Source organism: Amphibalanus amphitrite, unplaced genomic scaffold (genome assembly GCF_019059575.1).
Source record: "Amphibalanus amphitrite isolate SeventyFive unplaced genomic scaffold, NRLGWU_Aamphi_draft 002133F_arrow, whole genome shotgun sequence".
Lineage (NCBI taxonomy): Eukaryota > Metazoa > Arthropoda > Thecostraca > Balanomorpha > Balanidae > Amphibalanus > Amphibalanus amphitrite.
The window spans coordinates 45,162-61,909 of NW_024883626.1; the positions used below are offsets into that span (position 1 = coordinate 45,162).

The 16,748-nt window shown below is 51.8% G+C and overlaps 2 protein-coding genes across 3 annotated transcripts; both read right to left on the reverse strand.

Annotated features, from left to right (window-relative positions):
* Positions 1 to 228: 228 nt before the first annotated feature.
* On the reverse strand, positions 229 to 3,870 carry LOC122376430 (RCC1 domain-containing protein 1-like). 2 transcript variants are annotated; one of them, XR_006255631.1, is made up of 7 exons: positions 3,563 to 3,812; positions 3,277 to 3,344; positions 2,723 to 2,848; positions 2,233 to 2,362; positions 1,831 to 1,943; positions 1,245 to 1,415; positions 229 to 969 (listed from the first exon to the last, which is right to left on the reverse strand). XR_006255631.1 is itself a non-coding variant. In XM_043356298.1 (7 exons), exons 1-7 carry the CDS (start codon positions 3,717 to 3,719, stop codon positions 803 to 805), a joined length of 972 nt encoding a protein of 323 aa, XP_043212233.1. In that variant the 5' UTR covers positions 3,720 to 3,870; the 3' UTR covers positions 229 to 802. The 2 variants fall into 2 exon arrangements, 1 of the variants encoding a protein (XP_043212233.1); XM_043356298.1 differs by having other exon boundaries at positions 2,683 to 2,848; positions 3,563 to 3,870.
* A 658-nt stretch (positions 3,871 to 4,528) lies between these two features.
* On the reverse strand, positions 4,529 to 16,652 carry LOC122376431 (propionyl-CoA carboxylase alpha chain, mitochondrial-like; the record flags this gene model as incomplete). The annotated part of the gene is made up of 11 exons (XM_043356299.1): positions 4,529 to 5,257; positions 5,510 to 5,591; positions 6,598 to 6,800; positions 7,401 to 7,556; positions 7,933 to 8,166; positions 8,617 to 8,765; positions 8,995 to 9,215; positions 9,832 to 9,926; positions 12,562 to 12,664; positions 12,924 to 13,059; positions 16,541 to 16,652. Coding segments are annotated over 11 exons (1,713 nt in total), but the record flags the coding sequence as incomplete, so codon positions are not given.
* Between the last annotated feature and the right edge of the window lie 96 nt (positions 16,653 to 16,748).

Genomic DNA, 16,748 nt, shown 5'->3' on the forward strand with positions numbered 1-16,748 from the left:
GTTTAGCAGCAGGGTAATTATGTTCCGTTGTTCTGACGATAAAAATGAATTTGTATTGCATACAATTTCCATTTGCATTGCATTGCATTTCAAATGGTAGTTTTTTTTTGTTCGCTGCTGCCACAGAGTTTTCTTCATTGGGCAGCTTTTAGTAAAGTAATCTTGGCTATTCGGTATACATTGGTATACATTCACAATCACGCACGTTAGACAATAAAAATGACTGTCCTCAACAAAAACAGCATTTATTCGAGAAATCCCTTCTCTTGAGAACTCTCATGCATATTGAGTGAAACTTACCTAAAACAGAACACTCTGAATGCGCATAACCAATCTTTTCCGAAAAATGATAACAAATGACATGAACACATTTGCACCTTCTGTCGTCAAAGCATCACATTCGACGGTAAGCGTACATTTACACTATGCTAACCCTTTCGAAATTCGAAAAGCTAAGCCTTCCATAACTAAAAGCTTAAGAAAACACTGCAAAAAGTAACCTTATCAAGCAAACAAAATACATTTCATTGCATACCCCACCATTTTATGACAAAGCCCTCCCAAATCCCCACATCACATAGCAGAGGCAAGGTGCTGTGATCACGACCAAATACCCGATCTGAAAACGATACACGCTGGCAAAATCAGCTTTAGTACCGGATACTTCGAATTTATGACGCACGCCATAAAAGGGCTCGCCTTATCGCCTTGGGCTCGCCATCATGCCCGGTTAGGCGCACCCCGAAATATCTTTCAATTTTACAAAGCACGCTACTTCACTGCACCGGTCACCGAAGACTCATCAGCTGTCCTCCCGGGTTACCAGAGCGGAGTTCCAGCCACCGGCGGCTACCCTGACTACGGTGCCTCGCTCCGGCAGCGGCAGGGCCCGGGGCAGTGACCGGTCACAGGGCGGCAGGGCCAGCTGACTATGACCGTTCCAACCCCAGCCGATCACCGAGCCGTCCTCTGTCGGAGGGGGGGGGGGGGAGGTCAGAGCGGAGCAGAAACCGGTCGCACGATCGGACATCGTACTAATGATGTAATACTACACTGGTTTATAGTTTCTGACATAACTCAGCATGTAACGTAAGAAATTGAGTTTTATACGCTGAATATATTAAAGATTAAGAATACGAGTCAAAGCAAGTTGGAAGGACCCACTAAATGTCCTCCTGTCAACTACCATTTGAGGATAAATCACCATTACAATCACAACCAAACCCCTACAGCCCAAGTCTTACCGAGCAGCGCCAGCGTGTGTCGCAAGCCGCAGGCCAGCTGAGTGACGGTGACGTCACTGGGAAGCGCGTCCACCAGCGCCGGCTCGGCAGCCACGTTCACCGCGTCTCCGAGCCCGAGCTGGCCGGACTCGTTCCAGCCCCAGGTGTACACGTCACCGGAGCTCGACAGCGCTGGAGCAGAGTGGCGCTGGATGAGTGGACGGAACCGGACTGGTTTACAAGCTACCTGGGACTTGGATAGTTATGTCATGGACTGGAAAAGTCACGAAACTGAACACTTCCGACAGTCGGACGGAGAACGGCCTGATTTTGAATAGCACATCAGATAACATAATTAGCATTCGGTCAAGAAGCACAGCGCGGAAAGAAACGAGCCCACGAATAGCACAAGGAACGGACCGCTGAACCGACAAGTGGCGACAACCCACTACGAGTGACTTTCGCGTTCGTTATTCGCTAGCGACGGGGGTTTAGTCTAGTCTGGTGGCGACGATGGCCGCGTCACAAACTAGGCGGAGTCAAAACGGAGTGATGTGAGCACAGTCCCAGTAACCCCCGGCGCCGCCCCCGCCCGTGACGCACCCACCTGCCGTGTGCCATCCGCCGGCGCACACCTGGGTGATGGCGAGTCCGTCCAGGGCGGTCACCAGCTGAGGCACGTCCGAGGAGCTCAGCTCGCCGGTCCCCAGCTGACCTCGGCTGCGGACATAACAGTGGCATCAGAACAGACGGTAATTATAACCACGATGATCTCGGCTGGGATCATCAGAAAACACCCAGAGACATCACTACGTGGGTCAGAGCTTAGCTTACCAGTTCACCTATAACAAATTTGTAACCACACATGACACATTGCCATCTACCGGTGATCGGTTAGAGAGCCATAGCCCATCCCTAAGCGACTGAGTGGCCAAACTGCCGTCGCCGCAGATTAGTTAAGCGAGTATTAGTTTCGTTGTAGAGCCTGTCTGGTATCGTCGTCACTGACCTGCCGCCACCGTAGGTGAACACTCGTCCGGAGCGTGTGAGCAGCACCACGTGCTCTCGGCCGCAGGAGACCGCCTGCAGCCATTCACCGGCCGGTGTCGGTACCCCGTCCAGGGTCAGCAGTGAGCCACCTGGGTCACCAGGGGATGGGAGGCCAGTCATGGAGGTGTACAAAACTCAGGACCCATTCAGAGTTGGCCAAGAGTGAGCTGGGTTACTGGCCTGTGAAAGGGGAGGACTGAATAGGGTTTAGCCACATAAGTAACTGGAGCAATCATTGAAAACTTGAAAAGAAACATCGATCATGGATGGGATACCCCAGCTCATGATGGTTTAAATGTTCCACTGGAACAATGTTTGTAACCTGAAAGCAATTATTGAAAAGTTGGCTACTTTATTTGGGAACAGAAACCATTCTACATGATCAATGTCATGAGAGTGAGCTGCTGACCTGTGTCACAGGCAGCCAATGTGTGTCTGCCGATGCTCACATGACGTGCAGGCTCAGCAGTCTCCTGGCCAGCTGACTGGAGTGCTAGTCGGCGCCAGGCAGTTGTCCTTAGCCAGGTGGAGCCATCAGGATACAGAGCCACCAGCCGATCTTCAGCAGAACACAGCTGATGGACAAAGAAAACTGAGTCATTGAAACTTTGAAAGGATGTGCAATTTCAAGGCCACAACTGATGGGCAAACAAGGCTAGAAAAACCCAGCTGATATCCAGATAGCTATGGCCAGCAGGTTGGCTACCCAGTGCCCACTGTTAAGTCATTGACTGGGCTCATTATAGCCACGGCTTCAGGGGTACTGTTTCTCAGGGGTGAATGGACATGTCAAGCCTCAAGGGCCAGCAATAGCAGGAGATGTATTGGTAACTGGGAGCATGAGAAAACTGCTTTCTTACTATTATATATGTTATAAATTACAATGTTCCATAGTCCTCATGATATCAAAATATATTGTGAGGGTGACATTCGGGAGTTAATCAACAAACCTATCCCATATCAATATCAGTGATTGAAATTGGATCATAGATGACTATTTTACCATGCTTGGTGTTTCTTGTTCACATCCAGGTGGTGCTTTGATAGTAATTCCATTTCGTTGGACATGCCCTGAGGGTAAAAACGCAATCATCAAAATAAAAAAACTTATGATATCCAAAAAAACAAATACAAGATTCTCTGGAGCACTTGTCCTGACAGTTTCAGAGGGTTTTATTTTAAGTTTACTGATTTAGCAGGAGTAAAGTTGATAATACTTAATGACTTAATGATGATTCAAGACATCAACACTTCAACAATTTCACCAGTTACACACTAATACTAATTACCATTAGCACATATGTTGAGAGAATCCCAAGAAAGTGACAAACATGGTTCACATTCCAATGCATCATTTATTCGACACCAAGTTGACACAGATGCATCATCTAAAGAACCTATCTGATGTAGGCCATTGAAACCACAAGCAAAAGTCGAAAATTTCATGATAAAAGCCCACAACCTATTCTCATTACACAAAACAGATACAAGCCAAAAATACACAAGCGTGTGGAATTCATCTTCACCTCATATGTAGCTTGTGCGCCAGTTTCACAAGCACTACTTACTAGGCCAACGGCTGTTGATATTTTTCGTCTTTTCCCCGAGCGCCCCAATCGTCAATTCAGTCAGTATACTGAGCATATACTTTCTTATATATACCGTGCTTTCTGCCACATTTTCGGTACACAAATGTCTTTGTCCAGGGGCAAGTCCAGGGGTGGAGAATTAGGGGTTTTGGGGGTGCTCGAGCACCCCCTGAAATTCAAATGTCACCATATAATAGTACTCCAGGGGTGCTTAAATTACGTCTGAGACACAAACTGCTATGCGTAAGACGCGAGGAGAGTGATGCTGCTGGGAAAACGTACCTATATGTGCTTTTCTACGCAAGAATTCGACGCTTCCATTCGCCAGGTGCTAGAAAAGCACCCCCTGGGATTATGACAATTCTCCGCCCCTGTCTTTGTCCATCAGGTTATATCGGCCAATCATCTACAAATTCCATACTAAAACTTTTCCTAAAGTCTCTTCACTTCTCATTGTGAATTCCCGTCGGCGATATTGGTAAATAAAGAAATGAAATGCCGACCGAACGCCATCAGTCAGACATCCTCAACACCAAGATTACTTTACTACCTCAACACTACGCTCACGATTTTCCTTCGTGGGACAAATAGGCGTCCTCTTTCCACCTTCAATATCGAAACGTCACGTCTAAATACTCCAATGGCGCGTGATAGATCAAACATAAGTGACGCAGGTTACAGTTTATTGTACGAGACACGCAGCGTCAGGCAGCTGAGGAATATCTAATATTGCACCGTCAAGTCGCGAAGACTTCGTCGCCCGTGACACCACACAAATACACTAAATCCGCAATAGAAACACAGTCTTTTGTTGACACTCAACATCATACGTGCAGATCCCAAATGACTCGAAACATGTTGCAAAACGTAACAAAAATGTCTCACTGGCACACCATTACCTGTCCATCGTTTACCCGCTCCCGACGACTACCCGGCAAAAATTCTCAGAGTCCATTATCACTGGTACGGGATAGGGCTTCACGGCGACTTTTATCACATCTACCATTACACACCTATCGAAAAATATACCGGCTCTACAGATTCACGGACTCGCGTGTGCCTGGTACAAAAACCGCCCTCCCGGTCACACCTCACAACACTGCTGAGCACCATCAACCATCGACCACCGATAATAACCATCAACCACCGACCAGTCAGCGGCCGGCGACGTCACTACTCGAGCTCGACCAGCACCTGCTCATCGTCTACAGTATCGCCCTCCTTGACGTGCACGGCCTTGACCTTGCCGGCTATGGCGGCCACCAGGGAGTTCTGCATCTTCATGGCCTCGATGACGCACACCTCCTGGCCGTCCGAGACGAGGTCGCCCACGCCGACAGCCACCGACTTCACCAGACCGGGCATCGGCGAGGCCACCTGCCGGCTGGCGTCCGCCTGTACGGGACACGGGAGGGGTTAGGAGTGGGGCTGGAGCGAACGCGTGGATGATGTGGGACTGAGGAGAAATACCTAACAGCAAATTGATAGTAACTGATGAACAGGGCGTGCAAAAACAATGTGGGATATCACCTGACACAAGAATTCAACACGCTAGGTGACTTAAAATATAAAGAAACAGCCTTACAAAAAAAAAAAAACGCTCGTCACCGAACCATATTCAAGGAATCTGCAAGAGACCTGCCTTACCTTTTCTCTCTTTGGCATGAGTTTGAAGTATTTGTAAGCTGTGTCCGAGTACACCTGAACGTCGAACGCTGTGCCACGGAACCTGAAAAACACAACACCATGTCACGAACAATAAAATAAATGACCATTCCTTGTTCTGATACAAGACAACCATATGCCAAGGAAAAGTAGATCGACTGCTGAATTCTGAGGGATATTACGTTCCTAAAATGCCTCTTTCACATCGTCGCTAAATCGACAGGAAATCTCAGCCGGCCTGCCTCCACCAACCACCGCACCGACCACAGACTGGCGTCTGACCCACGGCGCCACCAAACGCTGCCGTCCCAACTCCGCCCACCGCCCCGGGCGACGGCCGGTCAGCGGCAGGGGCAGAGCCAGGGCCGGCTGCCGGGGAGGCGCCGCCGCTGCCGCACGGTACGGAAACTACGGATGGGACCACCGCGCTAGCTGTGCCACTGTGACACAAATCCCCACCCTCTCAACGGACCCAGCCGCCCCTGTTCACCTTTAATGTTCTTAATATGGCCAAAGCACTAACAACAGCGAATTATGCTCTTTTTAATCGTACTTGTCTTTCTAATGTGGCTATCCTTGCAATTAAAATTCTTGTGACGCTTCATGATCCAAACACCGTCGCTACGGTCAATCTGCCACCCGAGGTCGATCACACCCGCTCACCTGGCGGTGGCGTCGCTCCTGATCGCGCTATGCCGTCCGATGTCCGCCCGCTCGCCTAACTGTAGCGACTATCCTGACGCCATGTTTTGCCGTCCCATGTCCGCCCGCTCGCCTCGCCTGAGCCGGAGCCCGCTCTGTCGTCCTAGGTCCGTCCATTCAGTACAGTAGCTAGCTCACCTGACTGTGGCGTCTCTTCTTACCCCGCTCAGCCGCTTGATGTCGCCCCCCTCCCCCCACTCACCTGCAAGTTCGGTGAGGTTAGATAAGATTAGGTTAGCTGGTTGTGTCCGCCCGCTCACCTGACGGTGGCGTCTCCCCTGACGCCGCCGTCATCCGATGTCCGCCCGCTCACCTGACGGTGGCGTCTCCCCTGAGCCCGCTCTGCCGTCCGATGTCCGCCCGCTCACCTGACTGTGGCGTCTCCCCTGACGCCGCGCCGCAGCAGCTGTACCATCTCCCTCTCTCCATCCACGGCCGTCGAGATGACCGGCTGCGCCAGGTTGAACGTGTCGGCCACGAGCAGCGAGCGGCCCTCCACCGTCACCTGGTACCCGTCCTGGACGGCTTCGACTGTGAGCGGCACGTCACCGGCCGGGCCGCAGAGGACCACCTGTAGACGAGAGAGGAGGGGTTACACTGCATCCTCGACACTTTCCGGGCCACGCCGCACAACACCACCTGACGAGAGGGAGGAGGGAGTCACAGCATACACCACCTGGGACCAAACAACGCCACCACCTGATGAGGCAGTAATCGCCACGCCATGTGTGGATCGTCCACGATCGCAAATACAAAAAAAAAAAAAAAAAATACAAGGGTGGGGTGTGGCTAGCAACAGGCAATGGACAGAGCAGAGACTGTACTGGGCGTCGTCTAAGCGCACGAAAAGTTTGGGAAATCATCGTCGGACTTTACTAGGTAATCATGGTCTCCCGGGCCCTGTTTCACCGGTGATAGCAGCACGCTGCTATTACACGTGTCAAATTGGGTTTCCATGGAGACGTCAACAAGCCTATTCCTCCAACACTACCAGAAGTGTGACGTCAGCTCGCGAAATGGAATAGCAGCGTGCTGCTATCACCGGTGAAACAGGGCTCTGTTCTCACCAGGTCCCAGCTGGCGTCCCTGTCCCAAACAGGCCCCATTTAGTGCCCACAGGCCGCCCCGCCTACACTGGATCCCACTTGGTGCCCCTCTCGGCCGTCCTTACCAGGTCCCATTTAGTGGCCACCGGCTGCAGCGCGTGGTGACCGCTGACCAGACTGGAGCGCTGTGTGTGCTTCACGTGGATGACGGCCGAGAGGGCGGCCAGCCGCAGTAGAGACTCGCCCTCCAAACGGTGGCCCTGGAACCCGTCCGGGTACACCTGGAACGGGGCGAACGGTGAGTGCAAGACACAGGCGCCGTGGAGACTGGTCAGTGCACGACTCACGGAGACGGGGACTGGTGAACAAACGACAAACACCAAGAAAAGAACACGGGAACTTGTAATGACGCATAGTATCGGCTGAAATACGACTAAATATCCTGATAACAACGCTCCCAATGAGCAAACTGTGCAAAAAAAAAAACGCAAAAATATGCAATGCATATCATTTACAGCTGAAAGGCATCATTAGGTGAGACACTGTCTGCCAATAACTATCGTGCGCTCAGAGCGTTATGTTTCATGAGTTTGTCTCTTCATGACTTTGTCTCAGCTCCGGCCTGACTGAGGCGCCCCACCACCCCCGCCGCCCCACCTCTGGCAGGTAGTTGGTGGTGATGTCGCCGCTGACGAAGCGCGGCTCGGTCAGGATGTCCCTCAGTAGCGGGATGTTGTGCGTCACCCCATGGATGACATACGAGTCGAGCGCGTCCAGGCTACGCGCGATCGCCTCCTGACGACTGTTGCCGTACGCTACCAGTTTGCAGATCATCGGGTCGTAGTAGATGCTGATGTCCGAACCCTCGGCCACGCCCGAGTCGCACCGCACCTGGATGGGAGCAACGGAAAATGGGTGTTATGGGAGGACGGAATAGACGATGGTTTCGAAATAAAATGACGGGAAACCAGCCAGAGGGCTGACACGACTTGAGCTGATAAGGTCGAGTACATTGCTGGAACACATTGACCTTTACAGCAGCTCATTCCCGTTATGGTGGACGCCGTAGTGAGCGCCATGAGACAGGTAAACAGTACACACATAATAATGCCAGTCAAGAAAAAGTACTCAGCAAAGAACCCACATAAGCTAATGACACCTTGGACGTCAAAACATTTGCACATCAAAATCGATGCTGTAAAAAGGCGCCTTTTACCGTCTGCACCACTCGCCACTGAATGTCAAAGTGGGTCTGAGACTAGGTCGCAGCCGGACAAAGGCCACTATTCCAGCAGCACGCGGACCACTATTGTGCGGGCTGCTCGCGCCAGGGAGGCTCACCCCGGGAAGGTGGTTGGGCTCAATGTATTTGGACAGCCGGCCGACCGACGGCAGGCCAAAGTTCTTGAACGGATCCTCGGCGTAAACGCGTGACTCGATCGCCCAGCCGCGGATCGGAATGTCCTCCTGCTTCAGCTTCAGCTTGTGGCCTGGAGGCAGAGAGGGTCGGACGCTCAAAACCTCATAGCAGCTGATACTGATAAAACATTTTACATACAAATTCCCTGGCACCTTTGGTACAATGCACAACACAACATACGCTGTGAGTGAGTCCCTACATTCTTGGTTCATCACAGTCCCTACCCTGAACTCATGCACTCTCTGCGTTGCACCTGACCGTAAGTGATCCACGCCACACCACCTCCCAGGCCTGCGCACCTTTAGCGACTCGTATCATCTGCTGGACGAGGTCGACGCCTGTGATGCACTCTGTGATGGGGTGCTCCACCTGCAGGCGGGTGTTCATCTCCAGGAAGTAGAAGTTGCGCGCGCTGTCCACCAGAAACTCGACGGTGCCAGCCGAGCTGTAGTTGATGCGGCGGGCCAGCGCCACCGCCTGCTGGCCCATGGCGCGGCGCGTCTCCTCGTCCAGAAACACGCTGCAAAGGAGAATCAGATAACCGTCACATAGTCCAGAAACACGCTGGAAAGGGCAATAAGATATACCGTCACACAGTGCAGAAACACGCTGCAAAGGAGAAGAAGATATAACGTCACAAAGTACAGACACACACTGGAAAGGAGAATCAGATATACCGTCACACAGTCCAGAAACACGCTAGAACGAAAAATCCGACATAAACTGTCCAGAAACCCGTTGGAAAGGAGAATCAGTCACATATTCTAGAAACATACTGGAAAGGGCAACCAAATATATACAAGCTAAATAGGAGACAGCCAGATATCCCGTATCAACTCCAGAAGCACGCTGTGCATGGCAGTCAGGCTGTTTCGCCATATGGAAAAGAAACTTGCTTGGTAAGCTGCGTACTGATCAAGACGACTTTAGGACACTTAAAAACATTAAATTCAGTTCTGTATTCTATAGTAATAAAATATAAATGGATTGACCTGTGCAAACTCGGTGTAAACTGTAAACCGTTTGTTAGCTATTTGTGAACGATTCATGCAGCTGTATGCCGTCTGTCTGTAAGGCTCCGCACGGGCAGTTTGAACAAGACATGTGTGACACGGCGTGGACAGGCTGCGACCTACCTGGGTGCCTCCTCGATGACCTTTTGGTTGCGTCTTTGTATGGAGCACTCTCGCTCGTTCAAGTAGACGGCATTGTTGTGCTGGTCCGCCAGCACCTGTAGTGATGATAGACACGCGCGGTGAGAAACACACAGAGCCGCGGCACATATGTATTATGACGTTCCCTGTAACATTGTTAGAAAAAAAAAATACCAGCAGGCAGCCATCCACGTAGCGGATAACAACGGTTCACTAGTCACTACCAAAACCCGTCAGGGACCCATACCACACAGGTCCGTCTCGAATTCAAATGTGGACAAAACCTCTAGCGCAAAAACTACGGAAGCTAGAGATGTGATAAGGGGCTCAAATGAAAGCAGATGAATCACGCTCTTTGAAAATGAGAAATATTTCTGCCATTTTAAACCACATTTTTTGCGATACGCGAAATTTTGAAGAGGGATTATTTTAGGGCTCGTAAAAAAAACACTTTTGTCTGGGATCATCGGTTCCCTTCCTGCGTCTGGCTGCATTTGGTGAGAGTATGAAAAGTGCAAAATATGAAATCATTCCGACGCGTTTTACTATGTGCGCTTTTACTTTGAAAAATTTCAAAAATGCATTGGAGGTCAAAAATGAAAACTCGTTACTGATTTGGGCCTATAATACGTAAAATGATGAGAGGATTCCAAATCTGGTCGTAACATTCAAATCGGAGAACATTTGACCCCTGTTTTGGCAAAAAAAAAACGTCAAAAATAGGCAAAATATCCAATTTGGGCAAATTTGGACAGTTTTTGGCCAAAACAGGAGTCAAATGTTCTCCGATTTGAATTTTGCGACCAGATTTGGAATCCTCTCATCATTTTACATGTTATAGACCTAAATTTATAACAATTTTTCACATGTGGATTTTTTTCCTCCAATGCATTTGTGAAAATTTTCAAAGTAAAGGTGCACATATTAAAACGCGTCGGATTGATTTCATATTTTGCACTTTTCATACTCTCACCAAATGCAAGCAGACGCCCGCTGGCAACCAGCCAATATTGACCTCGGTCGACCCTGACCCAGCCTAGCAACAGCTGACGCTGACTCGCGGGTCAGCCGGCCGGCCGAATCCGCCCGACATCACATCACTTCTGCCCCCATAGCAAACGTTTGACCACTGATGCCCAGCTAATTCTTTCGGGAACCGTTTGTGAACGTTCTCAGGCTCATTTTAAGCCATTCGAATTTTGGGGGGTGATTGATGATTTTCTTGTAGGCCTTTGTCAAGTATGCGATGAGTGAAAATGCGGACTGTGATGCATGTGCCCGAACATTGCTAATCAGCATGGCATTGATGACGAGCTAAAACATTATTTTTGGTACCAAAATTTTCAGCACGAACCATGCAACACAGCGATGCCCATTTATTGCAGTTTCGATCAAATTATTACAATGTTACAGTCACTCAAAGTTGCGCGCGTTTCACATGTCTTTTGGGTCTACCATGCGCTTCCAAAGAAGTTCCAGGTTCACGACTGCGGTGAGCGGAGATCAGGTGGTTAAAAAATATGCCGAAGGTGATTTCAGATGCTTCAATCCGTTTTGTGTTAAAAAATCACTCACTGAAGGAATTTAAAAATGGTCGTTATTCGAGGTTTTGGCCACATTTGAAATTGCGATGGATCTGTGTGCATACGTGTCTCAGGATAGCAAAATCCTCCAATAATTACGAGCGAGCGAGCGCAGCGAGCGAAGCGAAGTCTTTTCAATATAACGGAAAAATCTCAGTATGAGCGTCCCGGCCCGGCCCGGCCCGGCCTGTAACGCTTTTGAGAGGCTTATATCTCAGCAACCGCTGGACCGATTGGCCTGCGGTCTTTTTTGTTGGGTAGCCCCATCCCTTCTACCACGTAATTGACTACTTTTGATGCATCTCAGTGACCGTCGTGGCACGTGCCACGTGAAAAGTCAAGGGTGTCCAAGCTGTTTTGCAAAAGTAGTGATTTTGAGAGGCTCATATCTCAGCAGCCGCTTGGGCGATTGTCTTGCGGTAATTTTTGTAGGGTAGCTGCATCCCTTCTACCAAAAATAGGATACTCTCGATGCATGTGGGTCACCCCCACTGCACGTGCAAAATACAACAATAAGAGGTGTCAAATTTGTTCCCATTTTAATAACTCGGTAATTACTTGGGCGATTTCGCTGAAACTTGGCATACAGGTAGGCACCCACCAGGCAATGCATTCCCATGTGTTGCGGTTAGGGTGCTACTGCACGTGCGCACGTGCAGGGGGCGTTTCCAGATCTCGAGAACGGCTGGGCCGATTGTGCTCAAATTTGGTACACGGCTGGGGACCGGTTAGTAGGGTGCCGTGCAAAAGTCAGTTTGGACCCCGTTTGCACGTGCGCACGTGCAGAATGCCGCTTCCCGTAGGCAGGAACGGCTGGGCCGATTGCGTTCAAATTTGGCACACCGCTAGCGACCGTTTAGAAGGGTGCTTTGTACAAGCCCCGTTGGAAGTACCCTCTCGCCCTTCCGCACGTGCAGGGCTCACTATCTCGCTCGCTCGTTCTTCGCCCAAAAGGCGTTTTACTGGTTATTAGTGATTTATTACAGTGTTTTGCACCATTTCGTCGCCGCAGTTCGGACGCGTCTCTGACCCCAATATCGATATTGTGTCTGGGACAGTGAGCCGGAAGCCTTTTACTATCCTCACGTCATCTAATGTTCTGCAGACGCGGCCGGGACCCGCTTCTCACCTGAATCTCGATGTGTCTGGGACAGTCGACAAATTTCTCCACCAGGATTCTGTCGTCTCCGAAACTGGAGGCCGCCTCTTGCTGCGAGAGTCGGAAACCTTCCCTGTGAATCAAACGGCACGGTGTAAATCGGAACAATCAACACTGAGGAGGCACGCTATACAAACTTCATCAGAGCCGCTCATTGGACTAAAGTACAAACGCAGTTATCCGAACTACTTTTAAGTTGTGATCATACAAACGTATCTGGGCGCACAATGCACATCAGAACTGAGCCGGCGACAAAATAGCTGTTGACATTTGAGCGAGTACAAAACGTATCCCAAACGAATATCGCCGTCATTTCTCCGGCACGCGCTCACCTGGCCTCGTCATCGTTTCTGGCGATGCGCATGCCCTTTCCGCCGCCTCCGGCCGACGCTTTGATCATCACCGGGTAGCCGATCTCCCGGGACACGGCCACGCAGTGGTCCACGTCCCTGATCTCGCCCTCGAAACCTGTCGCGTGACCGCACAGACTGGTCACAATCTGCGTCACTTACGCAAAAACTGGTCAATACATGCGCAACCCGCCGCACGGAAATATCAATTCAAAGGACCATTAGAAAACGGATTAAAATTCAGACGTGGAACGCACGGCCAAAATTTGACGGACAACCAGTCCAAATGTGGAACCAAAGGAGAAAAAGTGCTAAAAAAGCGACTTTCGAGGTTTTAAGGCTTGAAATAAATGCGTTTTGCGTAAATGAAATACCTGATGCTCAGAGGAAAGAAAAATTATCATCAAACGGATTTTGAGGCCAATAGGAGTACGCCCTGACGTCGCACTGTATCGAACTAGCACATAGCTAGCGAAGTCGTTTCAGGACAGTTTTCGTCCAAACCTAGAAATGTTATAAGCCATACACGGTAGATGATGACAAGTCTCTGGAAACCCTTTGAATGAAACATGCCGCTTGCCACTGCCTACCCTCATCCCAGTTGGGCGTGGAAAAGGTGTATAGGTGTTTGGGTGTCGGTAGCTGGAGGCAGATGGAAGCCAGCGCCGGCGGCCCTCCATCATCTAATGCGTCTGCTTTTGTCCGATGCACTCACTTCGTAGTAGCCATTGCGGCCGCTGACACCATGACTGTCCAGGGTCGACTGTGTCATGTCATTGGGCTAAAATGATGAGCCATTCAGCGCGGTAAGTGACCACGACCGCGTGTATTATCCTCCATAATGTTGGAGCCTGGGAGGAGACATGGCAAACATCGCGAAAGTAACGACTTTGCCGAGCGCCAGACGACTCGGACAAACCTTCAATAATCGACGGCGCTGCGCAATCCATGGAAGTGAGCCATGTTCATCGCGAAAGTAACGACTTTGCCGAGCGCCAGACGACTCGGACAAACCTTCAATAATCGACGGCGCTGCGCAATCCATGGAAGTGAGCCATGTTCGCATCTCATAATGGCAAAAACTAATAAGCGTCATAACTATCAGGGTGATTTGATATTTGCAGAGTGATTTGATATCCGTTTGATATTTGATATTTGCAGGCATCCATTCTGAAAAATGGCAATGCATAGGGCAAGAGGAGGAGCGACCCGGCCAAAACACCACCTAAATCGATTGCCGCAGCACGGGCGGAGTCGCAGCAAATGCCGCCACTTTGTAATCGTCCAGACGCCTGCCGGAGGCCGCACTGTCGGGTGCCTCGCTCCGGGCCCTGAGGTCAATACTGATCGGGTTATTCGCCCACAGCCCTGAGGATCATCTATCACCGTGTCAGCCATACGGCGCTCATACACAGAGTGAATTATTTTCTCCAGACTACTAACTTCAGATAGAGTTGAGGGAAGGTCGGTTCAGCTTGAGCCAGGCCAGGTTGGTTTAGATTCGGCCAGATCATGTCAACTCAGATCCCGCCGCAGCCACTCTCCGGAATGCCGGTCGCCCCTGAACCAGTCACGCGCGGCGTGCTGTCACGCTGGCCGGCGCCGTGGCGTCTGGCTGCCTTGCTGGCGGGTGTCCTGCCAGTGAGCGGCGCTCTCAGAGGACAACCTCCGTACCGACACCGGTACTGCTCGGCACCCTTTCTCATTGGCCTGCTCACCGGCCTCCTGATAATCAACCAGAACGGCACGTGGCTCGCGCCGGGCGCCATCCGGCTCTACGGCATATCCAGTCTGGCGCTGGCTGTGCTCTTCAAGCTGGTCATCAACGTGCCGACGATGGCGTCCGTGTTGCTGCTGGTGGCTCACGGTTCACGGTTGCCCGGTCTGCTCGACCGCACCGACCGGCTAATGGTGTCTTCGGAAACGGCGGACGGCGGCCGCGCCAGCCGCCTGCTGCTCGCAGCACTGATGGCCGCCAGAGGCGCGCTAGCGGTGTGGGACCTGCTGAGCGCCGACGACGTCCTGGCGCCGACGCTCAACCAGCTGCCGCAGCTGTGGTCGTCCATCATGAGCCCAGTGATCACCTGGCGCACACAGACTCTGCTGGCGCTAGATATTCACCTTCTGACGCAGCTGAGCGCCGCGTTCGACTCGATCTCTGAGGGGCTGGAGCGACTGCTGGCACCCCAGCCGCAGCAGCCGCCTCCCGACCGACAGCTGGCTCCGGTGGAGGTCACTAGCCTCCACACGGCGGCGGTCGGCGAGCAGCCCAAGGGGAAGCCGACGCCGCCGTCTAGCAGCGTCTCCGAGTCACTGTCGGCGCTGCGTGAGCGCTACATTCAGGCGGCCGACGCGACGGCGGCGGTGAGTGCCATGTACGCTCTGCCAACGCTCTGTGAGCTGCTGCACTTTGTCACGCTGCTAATCTCGGCTCTGGTGGTGCAGGTGACGCCGTCGCCGCCGGCCCTGGTGTACCGGTGTGTGTGGACGACGGCGCTGGTCGCGCTGCTCAGCCACCACGGCCAGCGGCTGCAGGAGGCGGCCAGTCGGCCGGCGCGGCTGCTGCTGCGCGCCGCGCCGGCTGCGGACGCCGCCACTGAGGCGCAGGTCGGCCGGCTGGTGGCGCTCGTCAGGGAGCTGCAGCCCGCCTTCAGCGCCGGCGGGGTGGGCAGCATCAACGGCCGGCTGCTGGTCTCGGTGTCGGCCGGGTTCGTCACCTACCTGGTGGTTCTGCTGCAGATGACCTGAGCGGACCGACAGTACGACCTACTCTAAGAGCGGACAGTACGCCCACTTTCGGAGCGGACAGTGCGCCCTCAGGAGCGGACAGTACGCCCACTTTCGGAGCTGACAGTACGCCCTCAGGAGCACACAGTGCGCCCCACTCCAGGAACGGACAGTAAGCCCCACTCTATGAGCGGACAGTACGCCCTCAGGAACGGACAGTACGCCTAAGTCCAGGAACGGACAGCACGCCACGCCCCACTCCAGAAGCGGACAAAACGCTCCATACCAGGAGCATACAGCGCACTTCTAACTTCAGGAGTTGACAGTCCGCCCCATTCTAGGAGCGGGCAGTACGCCCCCACTTGTACACCTCTTCTGGGTTTGATGTCCTGAGCGGCCTTCACTGCCGGCCGGGAGTGGTAAAGCGGCAGTCAAGGCCGAGCCGGGGCCGGGAGGCCGGTCAGTAACGAATAGTGCACCCCCACTTGGTCTGATGGTGGCATTTGCTACTCGACAGGTGCATGATCCATTGCTAGCTACCTACAACGTCCTTAAAAGTGTCTTGGTGTACAGTTTCGATTCCACTTTGTGGAAATCCACATCGATCCCACTTGGTTAGTGTTGCCTTACGCAAGCACTGGCCGTTGCACTCTCATTATGCAGATACGAGTTTTCAATCCTATCAGAAGGTGTTGAAACGGTGGGCAGAACTCCGGCAGATCCCGTGGATCTGGTGATCAATGATGTGGTTAATTATGCACTGTGTGAAATGTGCTGTCTTCAAGCACGATACTCGTTGTTTTATTTTCTAAAGAACCGTGGAATACTAGCATCAGAGTGTGATGCAGGCCGCAATAAGGCGGTGTAATCACCTGGAATGGTGTTCACTCCAGCGTCGATAGCCAGCTTCTTGGACTGGATTTTGTCGCCCATTCCAGTGATGGCTGCCGCGTTCGGACCGATGAAGGCGATGTTGTTCTCCTCCTGCACAAGCCAAAAGAAAACATCATAATACAATATATGTCACATATTACGTTCTTCTCCTCCTTTCAATTAGCGCAATTACACATTCAATCTCCC